General features: G+C 50.1%; 2 protein-coding genes across 2 annotated transcripts; one reads left to right on the top strand and one right to left on the bottom strand.

Moving 5' to 3' along the window:
• Nucleotides 1–8702, top strand: PNPLA1 (patatin like phospholipase domain containing 1). Its single transcript, XM_017821274.1, has 8 exons — nt 1–592; nt 3671–3903; nt 5026–5091; nt 7026–7238; nt 7669–7729; nt 7807–7947; nt 8229–8322; nt 8588–8702. Exons 1-8 carry the CDS (start codon nt 391–393, stop codon nt 8700–8702), a joined length of 1125 nt encoding a protein of 374 aa, XP_017676763.1. The 5' UTR covers nt 1–390.
• A 5111-nt stretch (nt 8703–13813) lies between these two features.
• LOC108500384 (patatin-like phospholipase domain-containing protein 1) lies at nt 13814–20528 on the bottom strand. The gene is made up of 6 exons (XM_017821273.1): nt 20475–20528; nt 20011–20104; nt 15371–15591; nt 14643–14708; nt 13966–14175; nt 13814–13882 (listed from the first exon to the last, which is right to left on the bottom strand). Exons 1-6 carry the CDS (start codon nt 20526–20528, stop codon nt 13814–13816), a joined length of 714 nt encoding a protein of 237 aa, XP_017676762.1.
• Between the last annotated feature and the right edge of the window lie 114 nt (nt 20529–20642).

Genomic DNA, 20642 nt, shown 5'->3' with positions numbered 1-20642 from the left:
AGAGGAATTTTTGCACGGATGTTTCCAATTGTGCCGGGCACAGGAACATCAGAACTATCTCTGGGAGAGCTCCTGGGGCACTGCAGACCCCTCGGAATGAGAGGGGAGCCTTGACTCAGCCCTGAGCATCAGCCTGGCTGTGGTTGAGGATTATAAGAGCTGTTTTGATCAGGGGAAAATTTCTGTTTTTAGCACAGGCAGCAATTAAAATAGCTCAGGAATCTCAACGCCTCGGGGAGCTGTCATAAAAGGAGGCAGAAAAACCATCTTCTGGACTCCTCTGCACCAGAGATGAGCCTGGAGGGAGCAGAGCAGAAGAGAGCCTGAGTTTCACCTGGTGAAAAAGGACAGCCCGAGACACCGAGGCGGACCCAGCGCTTGGATCCCGGGATGGCTGTGGAGGATCTCCGGGCTCCGAGCACCCCTTTCTCGCTCTCCTTCTCGGGCAGTGGTTTCCTGGCCCTGTACCAGGTTGGGGTGGTGCAGTCCCTCCTGGAACTGGCTCCCGAGCTCCTCAAATCTGCGTGCAAGGTCTATGGGTCATCAGCGGGGTCCCTGATCGCCGCCGCCGTCGTGTGCGGGATCGGGCTGGGTAAGGAACCGTCACCTCCATTTCCTTTTTGGGGAGATTTTTATTTCAAAAATGGTGCCTCGAAGTGCTGGGGGGGATGTTGCAAATGATACAACTTTCCTAATTCTTTTTTAATGGTCCTAATGAGCCCTTTAATCAGTTGTTTTCGTTGATCACAGGTTGCGCGTTGGGCCTTAAATCGCTTTTGGCCAGCGCAGAGCAAAAAGTTGTCATAAGCAACTTTTGTGAGAACACAGCTTGGGAAAAGGGCTAAAACTGTAAATTTTAAAGTTAACCTTGATAGGCTTCAGTGAACAAAGCCTGTGAGAGAAAGATGTGTTGTTGAAACTGGACATCTGGAAACCAGGACCTTTTGCAGAAACCAGCAGATAACAAAGAAGTCTAACAAAGGCTCAATGTTTGTGTCAGAAAGTCCCCACTAAAGACACCAAAAAGACTAAAAGTATGAACTAATTAGCATGAGCAATGAGGCATTAATAACCAATAGTGTGTAGAATACTAATTAACGAGAAGGAATGATGTAATTTAGAACCAATGAACATTAATTTCTTTAAATTTGTTAAAAATTTACAAACGGGTGAAAAAATGACGTGTTGGTGTCTGGGTGGAGGCAGGGTTTTTGTTGGCCACATGCACACCCAGAGCTGCAAATGAAGTGAGGCCTTGTCTTCTAACACCAAAAAGGCAGCGGTTCTGACTCCCAAAATGCAGAGTAAGAGGGTTCTGTCATTCCCGAGGATTTCAGGGGTGTTTGGCAGCAGGGATGCAATGCTGGTGTAACTCCTATCGCTCGTGAGGCACTGAAGAAATCCGAGGTGTTGTCACTTCTGGCAGCCAAGCTGGAGCAATTTTGGGTGGTGTAAGGGGAAACAGCAGGTTGTGACAGTCTGAGCGTTCACTGTCAGATGGGGGGGAGATGCTTGTGTGGGGAAATCTGGACGTGCCTGTATTCCATTGGCTCATTTTCCTGCTCCTGCTGAAGGAGCCGAACTTCCCTTCTGCTACAAGGTCTGAGGAGTGCTGAGTCTGCAGATGGCTGCAGACTTGGCATCTCCATCGATATGCCCATGTAAAGGCCCCTTGTCCCTGTAGATCAGGTCCCTTGGGTTCCTTAGCAACAAAGGGACATGGGTGACGTTCACAGGTATCCACAGAGGTGACAGCCCTGTTTGCATGTCACTTTGGGTCATCCCACCCAACCTTCCCAGAACAAGGGAAGAGGTGGTGCAATTCCCATTTCCAGACAATGGAGCATCTTTCCCTGTGGTAAAAGCTCAAGGGCTCATCAGTGGGATGTGCCTGATGGAACAGCAGTGTATATATATATATTTATATATATATATATATATTTAGAAAGAGCAGAAATAAACATTTCTGCCCATATGGGGTGAACTCCTCCACAAATCAGCAAGGGCCTCAAAATTTCCTCTCTGATTCCTCATGCTGGTGTAATGGATGGAGCTGGGTATGTCCAGCAGTGTAAGTAAATTTAGGAACTGCTCTTGGGGGCACCAGTCCTGAAACAGGGCTCTGCTTCCATGGGGGGTGAAAGGCACCCTCCACTCAGAGGGGTTGAGATGATCTTGTGCTCAAAATACCTTCCCCAGGGGAAGAAAAGACATTTTGGGTAGTGATGGCGCTGGTTGGGTTTCTAATAAGGAAAATTAAAGTGGCACAAACTCTCTCAAATTCACATTGGGGCAAAAAGAGGGTGAAAGGTGTGTTTGGTGTCCTGTGGGGTGGCTGCGGTCAGGTCCCTGTCCCCTGCCCTGACCTGGGCTGGGTGAGGAGGTCTGAGCTCCCCGAGCCAGTCTGTCCTCTGCCACCCCACAGGTCATCTCCTGGGGACACGCCTGGTCACCAAGCTGCTGCAGGCAGGGCCAGACATGGCATTGCTGCCAGGGTCATCCCTTCCGTGCCCTGAACCAAAGCCCCCAAGCTGGGATCGTCTCTCACCTCCTACCCAGCAGCTTGTGGGCAGTTTTTCCACATTTTCCTCATTCCCAGGATACAGAGCAGCCAGACAGCGCCCTGTGGGTGCACCACCTCCCTGGGGTGTCTCTGGCTCTTTTGGGATCCCCGAGGACCCCGTGTGACCCTGACAAACACTAATCATCACCACATGGCCTCAACATCCGCTCAAACACACATAACCCCTCTTAATACCTGTGTGGCTCCAGGTGCCTTCGGGACACTCCATCTAATCTGTCTGTCTGTCCAAGCAGTCTCATGAGACAGCATGGAAACCTCTGCCCCTACAAAGCCGTGGTGCTGAGGCTTCGTGCCAGTGCAGGGGCCCAGGGAGCTCCCCTGGGTGCAAGGATAGCTCTTTTGGAGCTTCATGAGCTTTTTGCTGAAGGAGTTTAACCCCCAAGGTGGGATATTCCCCCAGGGGAGCTCCCCATGTCAGCAAACGGACCAAACTCCCTCCCTGGGATCAGGAGTTTGCTGCACTCCTCTTCCTCCCCATCACTGCACAGCCTTTAAAACCCAGAGTGTCCTGAGCCTTTGGCCAGGGCTCTGCTGGGGCTCTGCTCCTTTAATCCAGCTCCTGGGATGTGCAGACACATGTAATGGTTATTAACACCATCTCACAGGTGGCTGGGGGAGCTCAGGTGAGTGGGGAGTCCCAGGACACTTGGCTTGCAGGAAAGCTCTAAACAGAGTAGGTGCCCCTCATCCCCATCCGTGAGCCATCCCATCACCCCCAGGCAGCTGGAAAACGAGGTGGAAGGCAGGAACGTGCTGTGCAGGTCACATTGGCACCTATAACTCTGTCTGCAGAGTTCTTTGGAACCTTTCCCTAATCCCTCCCTTGAGCACCTGTCTCCGGTGCAGACGGGGATTTCACAGACGGGGTCACACTCAGCAACATGTTGTCTTTTGAGGACATCGTGGGGGTGATGTCCCCTTTTCTGCCCTGCCACAACATTCCCCAGCAATGTCATCCTGGGGTCACACAGAAGGGCTGCAAGAGGCTTTATTTGTGGGGAGTTTTAGGAATAGGATGAAAAATATAACTGGTAGGGCAGCAGGGATATTGATTTTCTCTCTGTCTTTCCCCTGTCTCTGTTTCAGATGACCTGAAGGAATTTTTCTTTGCCCTGGCAGCAGAAGTCAGGAAAACCATCCTGGGCCCCCTCTCTCCCAAGTGCAGCTTGCTGGCCAATATCAAGGCTGTTCTGCAGCGAATGCTCCCAGAGGATTCCTACCAGCTGGCTTCAGGGAGGCTGCACATCTCACTCACACGGGTGGCAGATGGCCAGAATGTCATGGCCTCGGAGTTCAGCTCCAAAGAGGAGCTCATTCAGGTACACAGTCATTCCTCTGATGCTGAGGAAGATCTCTGCCCACTGCTCGGGGTGGAGGAACCTAAACTGGTGTTTTTAACTGCACTGTTTTCTACCCTGAGTAATAAACATTATAGTGCTTGCCAAAATTTTCTACTGAGAGGATCAAGAAGCTCTGCCAGAGCTGTGGTCCCACCACAATAAGCTCCCTGAGTCTTGGAGGGAGGGAGATGTGAGGTCCAGAGTCAGACAGGAACAAATCATGCTAAAAAAGCAGCAGGGTTCTTTCCAGCCTCATAAAGCTGATGTTGGTGCTCTAATTAGTGCTGATGACTCTTTAAGAGCTCTGTTAGTGCTCAGCTCTCTGGAGAGGCCTCTCCTCAGCCAAATCCCATTGGCAGTGGTTTTCCTTGTTGCCTCAGCACTTTCCTGGGAGGTAAGAGTTGGACAAAGCTGCTCCCAAACAACAAGCAGCTGATTAAGCAGTTAATTATCTGGTTAATTATCTGGGGGAAGAATCCCGGGGCAAAGACTGTGAGGTCCTAAACTTGCTTGTCACAGGGTGACAGCAGAGGGTGGCAACTCCATGGAGATGTTGGAGTTCACCCCGTGGTGCCTCTTCTAGGCAACCCAGGAGCCCAGGGAGCTCATTCCCAGCTGATGGGGTTGCTGGGAAATAGTTCAAATGCCACAGCAGTGGCTTTATCATTGACAAATCCCAGCAGGATGAGGATGAGTTGTGAGGGTGTCTTGGTTTTGTCCAAAAACCTGCAAAGATGAACAATGGCCCCAAAGCTTCACCTTGCCACTCTCACAGGGCAGTGTTGGACAGTGATATGTAGATTTACACCTATTAATTCTGGCAGGGCTTAATTAAAGCAATTTTAATTAAATTTAAATAAATTTAATTTTTAAAATTAATTAAAATCTGAAGGGCTTTGCCCTGCTCAAGAGAATTATTTCAACTTTAATGAAATGAGCTGTTTTGCCCTTCTTGAAGCCTTTCTTGCCACAGTCCAGGTGGCACTGGCAGCCTGGTTTCAGACTTTGTCAAGGCTGAATTTTCAGGCACCCAGTCAACAGCTTTTGTCCAGGGGAACTTTGACAGGAACATTGACTTCTGCAATCCCTCTCCTCCCCCAGGCTCTCCTCTGCAGCTGCTTCCTTCCTATTTACTGTGGATTCATCCCTCCATCCTACCGAGGAGTGGTGAGTGATATTTCCAATAAAACTCACGCTCCCAGCAGCGTGTTCTTGGGTTTGAACTTCATGTTCCCTTGAGCAGGGTGGACTATGTAGGTCCAGGCTTTTTCTTTAGCTAATGGAGGAGGATAAAGCCTTTCAGCTTGTTCTCCATCCCATCCTAAGGTGATAGCCGGGTGGAATTGCCATCTGGAGAGGCCTCTCCCGCTTTGCCCACAGACAGAGCGTGGATGACTCAGTCTTGCCTTGCAGATCTCCAGCGTGAGCTGAGAGGAATCCCACGCTCAGGAATTAGAGACACAATCCACTTATCCTGGGCAGGGTCTGCCTGCAGTGCAGGTGTCACTGAGATCAGGTGCAGACCTGCACGGCTGAGACACCGAGAGCCTGTGGGAGGATCCTCCCCCAGCCCTGTGCATTTTCATCCCCTGTGCTTGTCTGGGTGAAGGAGGAGCACGTCAGTGTTTTCCAGAGCTTTCAGGGGTGGGGCAGCCACAGCTTCTCTGGGCAACCTGTGCCAGGGCCTCCCCACCCTCACAGGGAACCATTCCTTCCCAGTGTCCCATCTAACCCTCCCCTCTGGCAGTGCAAAGCCATTCTCCTTGTCCTGTCACTCCAGGCCTTGGCCAAAGTTCCTCTCCAGCTCTCCTGGAGCCCCTCTAGGCACTGGAAGGGGCTTTAAGGTCTCCATCCCTGGAAGTGTCCAAGGCCAGACTGGACAGGGCTTGGAGCAACCTGGGCTAGTGGAAGTTGTCTCTGCCCATGGCAGGGGGTGGAATGGGATGAGCTTTGAGGTCCCTTCCAACTCAAACCATTCCCTGGGTCCATGATTGCTGTGTGAGGCCCCTCTGCACTGTCACTTCATGAACATTTAACTTGATCAGCTGCAACCTCAAACCCCACTGAGGTGGGTGGCAAATTCAGATTCCTTCTGGGACAGAGCAAATGACATTTTCCTTGCCCAGTGAGCAATCCCCCAGGGCTTTACAGACAATTATTAAAGTGGGGGCCCTGCTGTTTGAGTTCAGGACTTGAAAGTTATACAACACTGTGTGTTTGGTGATGTTTGAATTGGCTCACAACTGCCAAATTTTTTTTTTTTTTACAAACCTTTGTGAATTAAAATAATTATATTCCCATGTTAATAACTGCTGTGGATTACAGCACCTGGTTGAGGGGCTGGCTGGGTGCCACAGGCAGGGCAGCTGGAGGAGCTCGTAAAGCCTGGGATTAAGAGTAAGGGTGGGAAGAGATGCTGTTGAAAGAAGAGAGGACGTGCTGGGACGTGGTGGGAGATTCTTCCCCTGGACTCAGCGCTGGTGAGGCCACCCCTGGAGTGCTGTGTCCAGTTCTGGCCCCTCAGCTCAGGAAGGACATTGAGGGGCTGGAGCAGGTCCAGAGAAGAGCAACGAGGCTGGGGAAGGGACTGGAGCACAAGTGCTGTGAGGAGAGGCTGAGGGAGCTGGGGGGGCTCAGCCTGGAGAAGAGGAGGCTCAGGGGAGACCTCCTCACTCTCTGCAACTCCCTGACAGGAGGGGGGAGCCAGGGGGGGTTGGTCTCTTTTTCCAGGCAACTCTCAGCAAGACAAGAGGGCTGGGTCTCAAGTTGTGCCAGAGAAGGTTTAGGCTGGATATTAGAAAGAATTTCTTTGCAGAGAGGGTGCTCAGCCATTGGAATGGGCTGCCCAGGGAAGTGGTGGATTCTCCATCCCTGGAGGTTTTTAAGAAGAGACTGGATGTGGCATCAGTGCCATGGGCTGGGAACCACAGCGGGGTTGGATCAAGGGTTGGACTTGATGATCTTGGAGGTCCCTTCCAACCCAGCTGATTCTATGATTCTATGATTCTGTGATTCTGTGTCACCCATGGAGCTGCTGGTTCTCATCCTGGTGGCACTGCCACGACCCTCAAAGCAAACCCTCCCTCTGCTCCTGCCCACAGCGCTACGTGGACGGGGGGTTCACCGGCCTGCAGCCCGTGTCCAGCCTGGAGGAGCCCGTGATCACCGTGTCCCCCTTCACCGGAGAGCTCGACATCTGCCCCCGGGACTGTCCTGCCATCTTCTTCTGCTTCCAGATCTTCAATGGCAGCGTCCAGATCTCCATAGAGAACCTCTGCAGGATCAGCTACGCTCTCTTCCCACCCAGCACCATGGTGAGCCCACCAGGGCTTCTCCCAGCTTTGTTTTGGTTAAAAGAAATCAATTCTGCTCCTGCCTTCCCGAGCTTTAGGATTCAGCTGAATCTCCACCACTTATTAATCAGATTTCAAAGGTGGGGGGGAGCACCAACTGTTATGGCAGGACGTTATTTGGGGGGGACACTGCTGATGGGTGGGCAACCTGGGGTGGGGGTCCACAACCTGCAAAGGACCAGATGGAATGAGATGATCTTTAAGGTCCCTTCCAACCCAAACCATTCTGTGATTCCACGACCAGTGTTTCTGTGGTTGGAAACCAACCTGTGCTTGCTGCCTTCCCAAATGGGCCATCCCAACCCTCCATGGTCAAAGAGCTTTGGATAGATCCTGCACTGCCCTGCCTGGGTTGGGGCTCTTCAGTGACCTCAAGTCTTTCTCCTTGCAGGTCTTGAACGACATTTTCTCCCAGGGGTACCAGGACACTGCCCTTTTCCTGTACAGGAACAGTAAGTGCCACCCCAAGACCTGATGGGCAGATGTTTGACAGGCACAAACATCATCCCTTTCTCTCCGTGTCCCACAGATGCCTTTGGATTCAACTACTTCGATGGCAATTTCCGCTTCGGCAGCACCTGTGGGAAAAACAACTCCACCCAATCCAAGGGGACACACCCCGGCCTGTACAGGAGGATCCCCGAGAGCCTGACTCCTTACTTCCTGCCAGGTAGAGGATTTGGGGTGCTGAGCTCAGGTTTAGGGCTGCTGCAGCCCTCAAGGGGAGCAGTGTTATATTTAAGACATTATTGAGTTATTTATTATGGTAAATATTTCTACATCTGCAGTAGCTGCTCACAAAGAGGCTTTGTAAGAGTGGCTCAAGCTGGACTTGGGCCTGGGCTTAAGCATCTACCTGAGCTGCAGCTGGACAAGAGGGATTCTTGCATCTATTTGATTATTTCTGTTACTGATCTTTATTTCCTTCTGTGTTGTCGTTCGTGGGCACAGGCTTGTGGAAGAAGGAGCAGATGAATGGACTGCAGGATCCCCTGGCCAGGATCCTGTTGCAGCCATACAGGCTTCCAGCTTTATTCAGGAAGGGGTAAGAACACCCTGAGAGAGGTATCAGAGAATGACACACAAACCAGGGGTCGTGGCTTCAGCAGTGGTGAGACAGCTGAAGGGACACATGAAGGGATTTACTGTTCCCTGAAGGCAAACTCTCAGGGAGAGTGGGTGTGGCTGGTGGGAACACCACAGGATCACTTGGTTATGGAAAAGATTGTTACAGGGTTTACATTTACCATTAACACCTTTTCCTGCCTTTGCCCATCATTAAACTCCGGCTGTTTATTTTCCTTTTGCAGGGTGAAGAAGGTGTGGGGGCTGCTGGAAGGTGTCACCTCCCTGGTACAAGGACTCCATAAACTCCTCCAAACCTTGGTGCCTGGTTTGCCCAAGAGAGCCGTGGACAGGAGGTGAGAAGCTCAGAGGATGCAAACCCTCAGCATAGGGAGAGGAGGGAAACCCTGGGGGACCTCACCCATGGGTCACTGATGCTGAGCGTGGCTAAAATCTCCAAATCTGGAGTAGCCCACATTAAAAATAGCTATTTTTCCCCCCATTATATTATTTTGATATCTCAAAGGAGCTACAAAACAGCTCAGTGCTGCTTCCCTATTGCAACATAATCGTGTTCCAGATATTTGTCTGCTGGGCTTTGTCCTGGCACGACATCAGGAACGCTCACCAAGATCCTGAGAAATGTTTTGGCACTAAACTCTCAAGGATTTGAGGCACTTAACTTGTCACACCGACAGCTTTGAAGTCGTATCTCCCCAAAACCTGCTTGCAAGTCCCTTCATGAGCAGCTGGAAGGAGACTCGCCCAGAACGATTCCACACAAACTGCTCAGCTCTGAGAAAGCCCTTTGGTGTCACACACCCCTGGGGCTGCTCATCCCTCTTGGTCCGTGGATCTCGACTCAGGTGTCCCTTTGTCCCCACAGGTAACTGTCCTGGGCAGGCCCTGGGGGTCTCTGATGCCGCTGGTTCCGTTGCCTCGGGAAGGGATGGGTGAGACCAGAGCTCATCTCACACACCAGCACGGCTGCTGGGTTTCTGTGGAATAGTTTGGAGGGTGTTTTTTTTTCACCTGGGAGCTGATCCTGCCTCCAGTGCTGCTGCCCCTGCTCAGGCCTGTCCTGCTCTAACATGACAGGCGAGGCAAAGCTCTGGTGCTGCTCCTGTGACCCAGCACAGGCTGCAGGAGCCACTGGGCAGCTTCACCTGCAGGCACCCACGGCCCAGCACCTGTTTCCCTCCCCTCTCTCCCTCCTCATCACCAGCAGCCTCCCATCCCTTCCTTTAATGCAGATTACAGGGCAGGAATTTGCCATGAAATGCCACATTTTAAGTGTTTTCCTCCCACTCAAAAACTTCCAGAGCAGTTTCATCTGAGCAAGGGAGAAGCCTTAGGGAGCATCACACTGGGCAGGAACCAATTTTTGTCCAGTTCTCTGAAGTTACTTTACCAATCCTCTATCCTTGAGCTTCACACAGCCCCATAGCTCTGCTTCTCCTGCCTGTGGAGGTGGGAGAACATTTGGATCCCCCTCAAATTCGCAGCTGTGGACAAGAATGGAGAAACCTGAAGATTAACCTCCTCCTACTTCAGAGTCCTGCAGTCTGTGCATTCCCTGACATTTCACAGATAAATTAGTTCTTTTCAGGGAATTGTCTGTAATTTGCAGCCACCCACAGTGCAGGGCCCAGGCAAACACCCCCCGTGTCTCTGGTCTGTACAGAGAATTAACTGGTAGCTCTCTTAATTATCCCAAATCCGAGCTGCACATCAGAGATGGGTTGGCTTCAACCTGAATCTCCCCTATTTGATGGTTCCCAATGGACAACAAATGGATCCCAACAGCACAAACTGTTTATGTGAATAAAGAGCCTGTTTAATTGCACAAAGGGAAATGGAACAGAGGGAAGTTTCATCCAAAGGGCCCTGGGGACTGCAGGCATGAATGTGGGGAGCAGCTGAAGGCTGCTTTGATGTAAACAGATCCAAAGTTAGCTCTGAATGCTCTGTGAAAGATTAATACACCAAGTTCTGCTATCTTTGGTTGAAATCAGGGACCTGGGAATATTTTCTCTGGAATGAGCTCGCAAAAAAGAAACCTGGATGCTTATTTCATAGAATCATGGAATGGTTTGGGTGGGAAAGGTCCTGGGCTTCCTAGCAAGCACCACTACCTCCAGGCAGGATATTCCCATTTCAGTCAGACTCAAGCAGTTACAGTTCAAATGGGAATTAAAATCCCCCAAAGAAAATTTTCCTTTTTTTTTTTTTTTTGGACACCCAAATCCACTAAATGTGCCTGCAAATCTCAGCCACAAACTGGAGCACAGTTTGAACTGCCCAGTGTGTCCCACCTGCCCCTATGATCCTTAGTCATAAAAACTCAGTAAAACTTCGAGGACTTCAACAAAAAAACAACCCACAAGAAACACCCAAACCAAAACAGTCCCAGCAAAAAGCCCTCCTGCTCCAAACCTGCAGAGATTTGCTAAGAGAGAAATATTTAACAACTCAATATTGAAATCAGCTGGTTTTTGCTTTATTAATCCCTCATTTTTTCAAGGAAGCACAGCTGGTGCTGCCTCCTCTGCGTGAGCTTGGAGCTAAGGGCAGCAGGAGGCTTTGCCAGAGGCAATGGATAAATCTTGGCATCAGTTGGAATCACCTTGTGCAGGACATTGTTTCACCCCAAGGAAGCAGACTGGAAACCCAGCTGCACCCAGTCGGGGTAGATCCACTCTGGAATGCCTCCCTTGAGGTGGGTCACGGGAAGCACCAGGGTCTGGGGCAGGGATAGAAGGGGCTGTTGGTCCTGCCTGTGCTGCTGATGTCACTGTCACTGTCACATCCTTGTGCTCCTCAGTGCAGGTCAGGCTCTGCCTTCAGGCTGGGCTGCAAGTTCCTCATTCTCTCTTTGAAAGATAAACTGGAGCTAAAGGCAGCAGCGGGGCCAAAAATGCTCTTCTGTGGCTGGCCTGGCCCTAAAGGGAGGAAAACCACATTATTCTGTCTGACAGCCAATTCTGGCAGTTCCTGTGAGACAAACTGGATTCAAGTACCTGAGCAGAGCTGTTCCCTCCCTCCTGCTGTCCAAAGGGCAACAGGACAAGCAGGTTTTGATATCCCTCAAATATTGCCCTCCCACCACTGTGCTGTTGTTTGCCCCATTGAACTCAGAAGAAATGTGAAGCCTCAGGTGGATGGGATGAGAGTTTGGAGGCATTCCAAGGCAGCAGGAGCTCCTCCAGCTCCGGGGAGGGAAGAATCCCAGAATCTGATCCAAGCAATGGAGCCAAACAAAACCAAGCCTGTGCTCAGTCCTGCCTGTGGCTCTGGCTGTTGGCTGCAGGTGCTTCATGCCAGACTCTGCTTCTAGTCCAAGGACTAAGGAGGGTGCAACTCCCTGTGCAATTGTCCTGCTGGGCATGAGGATAGAGAGGCAAATCCTTGTGGATTGTGTCCTTTGGAAACAGGACTTACTCAAGAAATCAGGTACAAGTTGGTCACAAGTTTATCCCCCTGCTGATTTGGCAACAGCGATGATATTGCACAGATAAACAATAAAACAGCCTTTTCCTGGCCTAGATCATCAGGGCTTTTCCTTCATGGATATGGAAAACCTCCTGTGTTTCTCCTCTGGAGACTGAGAGCCCACACTCACCTCTTGGTTGCTCCCTGGCCTAACAAAGGAGTTTTGATTCCTCCCACAGGTAAACTGATTTCAGTGAAAAATGTTGCAGCCCAGCTGCAAACCAGAGACAGAGAGTCCTGATAGCCCAGGAGTCCAAAGAAGCCTCATTCCTACTGTGTTGCTTCCAAAAGCTCCACGTAGCTCAGAGTGATGGAGCCTTTAAAAATGCAACCATGGAAGCAACAGCCTCATACTGTGTCCTGCACTTCTTAGTGGGCCTAGAGCTGGTTTGTTTTCCATGGAAAGACCTTCCTTGCTTTTATTTTATGCTTTTCAAGCTTTTATTTTTAGAGCTGGAAAGGTAACAGTCCTATTCTTTCCACTTCATATTCCTCGTTTGGTGTGGTCCTCCTAGAACAATATTCAGGTCTTTTTTTTTTTTTACTTTTTATTTATGAGGCAACATTTTAAATAATCAGCATGTTGAAAAAGCTGTGTCATTTTGCCTAAGCTGACAAATTCTGAAATGTTGAAAGACTAAGAAAGAAAAAGGAAATAAATAATAAAATTGTAAAAAATGTTGCATTCCAGCAGATACTTCTTCGTATTTCTCTAGTAATAATAACACAAACTGGGAACTGAAATGCTGAGGATTCACTGGTTTTCTGTCCAAAATTGAAATGGGAGAGGGCATTATTTTGCATAGGATTGCAGAAAACTGCAAGTCTTGGATTTAAACCTGCCCTGTGTTGCTCAGAAATGATACAGGTAGAGGTTTGCCTGCAGCTCTGAAGTGCCTTCCTTGCACTCAGAATTTCTCTGGCTGCAACCAGAGTGACTAAGGAGAAATCTGGATTTGACCCTGGAACCCTTGAGACACCCTTAATGAAAGGATGTGTGGACAGAACCTGTTATTACCTTGCAAGCTGAGTAAATAAATGGCTTTCTCCATGGAAAGAGCTGCTGTTCCAAAGAGCCCTTCTGAGCCAGCTACAAGCCTTAATCCTCACCTAAAACAGGTTCAGCATAAAGCCTCACTAATAACCCCTGACCCAGGGGGGCCTTTTTACCTATTCCTGATGTCCTCACATCTTTTCTGGAGCCTCCAAAGTCCCAGAGAACCCCTTTGGGCAGTGACAGCCCTGGGCCAAGTGTCACTTAGCCCGTGAAAACTGGTGGGGTAAAGGAAGTGCCGGTTCTTTACCCTTCTGGGGATGGTGAAGGTGATGTGGGGCTTCATCTTCTGCCTGGGTGGTCCCTTGATTCTCTTCAGTGACCTCCTCAGGGTCTGTGGCTCTGGAGCAAAGTTCTCTCAGTTCTGGCTTCCAGTGCAGGGTCTCCTCACCTTTCTGACATGATCCACTGGTGAATGAAAGCTTAAAGCCTTTGAAGTAATCTACAGGGAAATCAACTGTGGGGAAGAGAATCCAGCTCTCACTACCTGTTCCTCAACAACCTGTTCTCCAGCAGTGTGAGGCATGACCAGGGTTGACTGGAAAACAGGGATACTGGCGACCCCATGGTTAATTGGAGTTGGGTTTGGGGGTCAGGGATCACCAAACTTTGCTGCTTTGTGATCAGTGGGTTATCAAACACCTCACAGGGCACATAAGTCTCCATTTCTGTCCAGGTCCTGGGGGCCTGAGTTCCCTGGGAGAAAGTTCTACCAGGCCCACTGTGGCAGAGAAAAGACCAAACATCACCAGAGAGTGACCAGGGAGCTTCAGGAGAGGCTGGGAGTCAAATAATCCTATAATGCCAGGGATGCAGGGATCCCTCTGCCCAGGACCCTCTGGGTGCACTGGCAGCATCTCTTACCTTCTGTCAGCAACCCAAAAATGTGAGAGAAGCCCCCAACCTACCTGCTCCTCACTCCCAGTCACTTACTCAGTCTCTTTAGGAAGCAGACCGTGTCCTGGTAGCCAGAGGCAAAAAACCGGTCCATGACCTGCAGGGGGGAGTCTCCAGTCAGGGCAGCTGGGCCAGAGAAAAGGGGGCTCGTGGCTCTGAGTACCTGTAGGAGCAGCTCACTTGGCGTTTGGGGAGCTGAAAAATGTGCTGTAAGCGGCAGAGGTTCCTCGTGGAGAGGTGCAAAATGCAGTCAGAGAGCTGGAAGTTGAAGAAGGCGGCGGCGCCGTCCCGGGGGCAGATGTCGTATTCGCCGGCGAACGCAGACACGGTGATGGTGTTCTGGGACACGAAGTCAGCTTTCCACATGGCCAGTTCCCCGTCCACGTAACGCTAGGAGGGACAGCAGGGAACCCTGGGCCCTCCTGGTGTCAGGGAGAGCAGTGCTGTGTCCCATTTGGGGTTTCTTCCCCACCCAGGCTGAGGCTCTGGGGCTGCAGAGATGCCCTTCCAAGGAGCAGCACAGTTTTTGTGCTCCAGGTCCACACCCACCACCTCCTCCCTTCCAGCCACAAAAGCACTCTTTAACGGGGAGGCAAGAGCAGCAGAAAGGAGTTGAGCCAACCCTGGGGACAGGGGGAGGATGGACAATTTTGTGAGAGGGTCCGTTCAGTTTGCAGTAAGGTCAGACTTTGGGGCACCTTCTTCCCTCTGTAGACACTGGGGGAACATGGCACTGAGCAACTTTGGTGGCAAACACAGGTATAAACATCCTCAATGCCACCACTGGAGAAAGAGCACAGCCTAGAGGGGCCCTTGGCCTGACCTGGGACAGGGTCTCCAGACCACAAGGTACTCACCACCCCACGGTACTTAGGAGGGAAAAGTCCAAAATACGCTGGGATGAAGCAGCTGCACAGTATGGCCTGTGGGTGAGACAGGAAGGACAGAGGTGAGCAAAGAGCCACAAAACCTGTTGCCCTTGGGAGTGGTGGCTCATCTGTGAATGCCAAAACAGAGACCCCCAGCTGGGTTATTGGGCACCACTACTGGGCACCAGACCACGCCTGATATCCACAGCCAGGGCTGGAGAAGTAGGAAGGGAACCTGTGAAATGCCTCATACTCAGGATAATTCAGCCATCAATTAAAAGGGCTGATTGTTTGTATTATTTCAGCTTGTGAGCCTGTCTGGGTTCAGAGGGGTAAGGGCAGAAATCATGGGGTGGGTTACAGTGAGGCCCCAGGGCCTGTTGGGATGAGACAAGGGTTAGGGTTGGGTTTGAAACTAAAAAGGGTGAGATTTAGATTAGAAATAAGGAAGAAGTTTTTTACAGTGAGGATGGTGAGGCCCTGGCACAGGTTGCCCAGAGAAGCTGTGGCTGCCCCATCCCTGGAAGTGTCCAAGGCCAGGTTGGACAGGGCTTGGAGCAACCTGGGACAGTGGGAGGTGTCCCTGCCCATGGCAGGGGGTGGAATGAGATGGGCTTTAAGGTCCCCTCCAACCCAAGCCATTCCCCAGTTCTCTGCTGTGGGGCATGGCCAGGCAGTAAATCCCACACATCTCCCCTTGCTGTGGCTGCTCCCACCTGGATCAGGTCCTCCTTGGAGGCAAACTCGGACACGGTCACACTTTTCCAGTCGCGCAAACGGGTGAGGACAATGTGCAGCTTTCCAGACACCAGCTCGTGGGCATTGGGAGGCAGGTGTTTGTCTAGGCCATACCTTAAGATTTTATGGACTCTTTTTCCAGGAACAAGCCCCCACAAGCAGGTTGTCAGACGACTGAGGACGGTATCCTTGAACCCATCTGAAGCAAAGCAGAGCAATCATTCTGCATCCCTTATATGATTAGTGACATACTATTATGTATTATTTATGTACTTGCTGAGCTGCACTTCCACCTGGGAAGGGGGCATTTTACCACCTTGTGAAATGCTCACACAGAGCCATTATTTTCATTAGGGCTAAGCCTCTCATGAGTAGACCCAAATTTTCCAAGGACTTTCAAAATTGCAGGAAACAGAAGTATCTTGTTTTCTTATCCCATTTATCTTGATTTTCTCCACAAGGCATCTTAAAAATTTTTGGAGATGTGGGAGAAAACTGACAAGAAGCCTTTGTAAAACTTTTCCTCCTGTTGGCTCTTGAATCTGTGTTCCCCCCTAATGTATTTTCTTTCCCCTCTGTGTTTTGGGAATCTACCAGCAAGCCCAAATGACTTATTAAGGAGAGAACTTCTGTTTCTTATATTAGACATGCTTACTATTAATTCAAATTAATAAGATGCATGACTTATTTAATAATTATATCTAATCTGTTTTCTCTCTGCTGGTCAGTTTACTCATGTTTTCCACTCTTCCAGAAGTCAATAAAGCAAAATTCTGAGGAATTAATCACTGATTAATTAAAAAAACCCCTTTTGCAACTCCCAGATTCCAAGATATTTGATCTCTTTAGGCTCAGAATGGACAGAAGTGCACAGCTCTTACCTATATCAGATCCACACAATCCAACTGTAGCTACAATTGATCCTGAAGATGATCCATAGATCCTGGATGCAGATTTCAGTATGTCAGGAGACAATTCCAGCAGAGCAGACAACACTCCAGCTTCATATACAATCAAGAAACTGCAGCCTCTAAAGAATACAGAGTAAGGTCTTCCCTCTTTTCCACTTATCCTCATCATCTCTGCAAACACCAAGCACTCCAGCCACGAGAGAGCAGCTGCCCAACACCTTCAGAGGGTTTTCCAGAGGCAGACAACCCTTAGCTGTGTCCCACTGTCTTATATCCCTCTGTTTGTCATAAATCTCTGAGCCAAACATCCAGTGAAACAGCAGCAGTGGGCAGAAGTGGATGGTGTGATGTCTTAATGCCTAAGGCCACCCATTAAAATCAGATTATTACATTGCAGGGTGCCTGAGGTGAGCACTGAGCTGCTGGGCAGCCCCGGGACACGTCACACTGATGTGTTGGGGAAGCAGCTCAGGGGGGCCCCAGAAATGATTCCTCAGGAGGGAAAAGCTGCTCCCCCAAGTACTGAAACTCCTCCATGGTACCCCAGGGTACCAGCACGAAATTCCAGCCTCTTGGGAGGTAGGAATCAACAAATATTTCCTGGTGTGAGTCTTGCAAGATGCTCCCCAAAGCTCTCTTGCCCCATTTGTAACACGTTACCAAACCCCATCCCAGGGAGTGGAAAGGGTGGTTGGATTACTAAAAAAAATCACAACCCAGGTTGTTTTCCTCATTTCACAACTTCAGGGTCCAAGTTTGCTTAAATAAAGGGCAAAAATACAGAGTCCAGGTAACAACTCGTGGCTTCACCTGCCTCCTAAATGGCCAAGGTAGAGCAGCAGGTTCGTAAAGAAGTAAAGAGGAGGGGGGAAAAAGTCTGGCAAACCCAGTGATTTACTGATTATCCACCCAAAAATGCAAAGCCTTCTTAGTCCTGCACCCTGGAGAGACATGGGGAAACTCCTACAAGGAAAGCCAGCTCTGAGCTGGGCAAGGTCAGAGGCAACTGGACAACACAACCAACAACATCAACAACAACTTGGACATATTTCTCTGGAAAATCTACCCAATATCCTCAGGCAAAAAGGCTTCCAAAACCACTTTGGAGATGCTTCTTTCCCCCTTGCTGTGTTTTGAGGCAGTGCTGGAGGAGTTTGGTGGCTCGGTACTGCCCTGATCTGTGCAAAGGAGCTGCAAAATACCCCTGGGGGTGGCAAAGCAGCTGGGCTGTGGTCTCCACCAACCCCCAAACCGTTCCCCGGTGTTAATCCAGCCCAAATTCCCCACGGGAGCAGTGTCTGTCACCACCAAGCTCCACCCAGGAGCCACTAAACTCCTGCACACACCCTGTGGGCCCCTTGCAGATCCCACTGCTGAGCTGCAGGGGAAAAGAGTAAAGTAAAACTGAAGAGTCAAGCGAGGAACAAATATATTCCATGACTAGTGAAGAGCACAAATGCACTGCAAATAACTTTCCATCTACTCTTTAGTGCAAGGGGCACTTAAGAATTAACTGCAGTGAGAGGGTTGATCCCAGAAGCTGCTCTGAGCTGCTTATGGGGTGCAAGAGGGATGTGGCACTTGAGACCCACTTACTTCGTGGTGAGGCACACAAAGCTCCCGAGCTTAAGGAAAACTTTGATGCCCAACTCCGTGACCTGGGTTAAAAAAACCAGAAGCAGAGGTGTGCAGAAGCACCAGCATTCCCACTGCTTCCAGCCTTGGGTTCAATCCCTCCTTGATTGGAGGATTGCCCTAAGTCAGCAGCAGGAGCAGGGAGCCAAAAGTGTGACTCGTTGTTGCAGTGCTTTCCAAACACAGCTGGACAGCTCTGTCACTGCAATCCCAAACCAAACCCACGGACCAGGCCACACAGGCCACGTTTGACTCCTAATTGCATGTCTGTACTATTGAGATAGTTTGTAAATCCGTGTGTTTTACCTCCTTGCCCAGTCTTGCAGCACCAAGAAGTAAATGGTGTTTATCTAAGCACTAGGTACAAAGTCCTTAGGAAAAGCAGAGGGAAGCCAAGCCTCCACCTGCTTATTCCCTCCTAGCAGGTGCTGCCACGTCTCCCTGGCTCTCAAACCCTTGGACTGCTCCTCATGGAGGGGCAAGGAGTTAGAAAAAAAATTGAAATGTAAGCCTATTACACAGCCCTGGGTGAGCTTTGTGTCAGAGTGAGGTACCCAGACCTCCAAGGTGGGGCTTGAAATGTGGGAGAAATCCAGGTGGTCTGAACAGGAGTGGCCCAGGTGGCATAAACAGTGATGGGGAAATCCTGCTGTGGAAATGCAGAAGCTGTTTCTCGGCCCCTCTCTGCTCTGCCCCAGGATGGGACACAGATGGTGTGTGTCTCTAAGGGATGCCCTGGGTTGTAGGTGTGTTGTTTTACCAGGCCAAATGCTCCCATGCCCTTTGGCACTTGTCATGTCTCCATCCCTGTGTCAGAAACCACTCCAAACTGAGGGACTCTGCTCATCTGTCCCTCCTCTCTTCATCCCAGCTTTGGGGACAAAGCCAAGCTTGGCCTTGAGCAAACAGAGCATCCAGGGTGGGCCAGTTTGAAGCTCCATTAGCCAAGAGAAACAAAGGAATCCATGTGTCTGAGAACACAGGGCAATACCCCAAACAGGATCCTCTTCCTTTGGCATTAAAATGATCCAGGAGCTGCCCCAGCTGCACAGCCAGGACACAGCAGGAGCAGGCTGGCAGATGCCAAGAGGTTCTCTTGCCTCCCCAAGGTGGAATATTCGAGCATTGAGCTGACACCAGATCAGACCATTCTTTCACAGGTCTGCAGTGACAAAGACGTGACCTCAGGGCTGCCTTGTTCTGGGAACCCAGTGTGTTCCTAACCCACACACAGACTCTGAGCTGCAAGTCCTTTCAAGAGAAAGACTTTGAGGAATTTGTTTCTGTGGGGCAATGAAACACCTCAGAATCAGATGTGCAGCTCTCAGACCTGAAGCTCTCAGACCACGTGAACTCATTGGGTGAGCTGGTGCTGCTGTGCTAGCAGGATTAACCAGCTGGGATCTGGAGGGGAGCTGCTGCTCACACAGACCACTGCATGTCCAGAAATATCAACTCCTGCAATGGAGAATAAAGGAAAAGCCACGCTCTGAATGGTTTCTGCACTCACTCACAGATTCATCCTCCTTAGACAGCATTGTCTGGCTGCCCTAAATGCATCTCCCTGGCTGAGGAGGCTTTTAGCTGAGTGAGATGTTCAGGGCAAAAGGGAGGGACAGGAGGGGCTGAGCTCATCCAAACTGTGTGATGAGTCCTCCCCCAAAATTTCCCGATCCAGCCATACTTGCAGCAGTGCCCAACACTGATCTAAAAGCCCCAGGACAATTGAAAAGGTCCAAAAGAGCCATTTCCTCTTGTCCTGGAACAAAAGGTTGCAAGTTCTTGTGGCTTCACATTTATTTTATCAAGACTATCCCAACACCAATGGATTCAGCCTTGTCCATATCCTGGATATCCAGCACCCTCAGTGCCTTGCTTTGCTGAATAATTGGAAACAACCTCTGATGCTGGGGTTCAAAACAGGGAATCTCAGCATTCCCTACACCTACAGCAGGGGAAAACCAAAGGACTCAGGGGGTGTAGAAATCCGAAATAGCAGTTCTATTTTGGGTTGAAATCTTCTCTTGGAAGATCCTAATCTTAGCAAAAATCAGTTTGTGTTTCTCTCTCACCTTCATGGAAGCTCAGCTGCTTTTTATTTGTGTCTAACCAGTTGGTGAAGTGATTAATGGAGGAGTTTCCAAGGCACCTCCCCAGTTTAGTGCACTGAAACAGGGGCAGAATAAAGGAGTGGCTCTGGCAGTGGTCTGGACTTGCTGACACTGGCCCAGAGTGCACATTCCCATCTGCCTGCCCTCCTCCCAGAACAGCAATTTTAAGGGTTGACACCACAATCAACATTTTTGCCACTGATTTCACTGACAACCTTTATTCTGAGTAGGAAAGAAAAAAGTATGAATGTTCCACCCTGGACCTCGCCTTTTAAATTGGTATTTCTCTAAATTTGGCAGCTCCCAGTGCCCCAGCATCCCCAGCTTTCCTCCTAACAGGAATGTGGCACACAGACCTCCAGTCTGTACTACGATTAGCATTAATTAGAGAAACCTTTTCCCTGTTCTCATGACAAACATCTCACCCAGGCACATGACATGATGTCAGTGCCCACTGCAGCCACGTGGGCTGCCCTCATGGTGATGAAACAGTGACTTCACCGGTGCCTAAGAAGGTGGTGCTTGCAGACAAGACCAGGTCTCTCTGCTGAAGAGACTTTCCTGCTGACACAGCACCCCCGGGGCTGTGAGGA

The sequence above is a fragment of the Lepidothrix coronata genome, unplaced genomic scaffold, assembly GCF_001604755.1.
Source record: "Lepidothrix coronata isolate B3197 unplaced genomic scaffold, Lepidothrix_coronata-1.0 Scaffold90, whole genome shotgun sequence".
Classification (NCBI taxonomy): domain Eukaryota; kingdom Metazoa; phylum Chordata; class Aves; order Passeriformes; family Pipridae; genus Lepidothrix; species Lepidothrix coronata.
The sequence above is the reverse complement of the archived record's forward strand: the minus strand, read 5'-3'. Positions and strand labels throughout refer to the sequence as shown.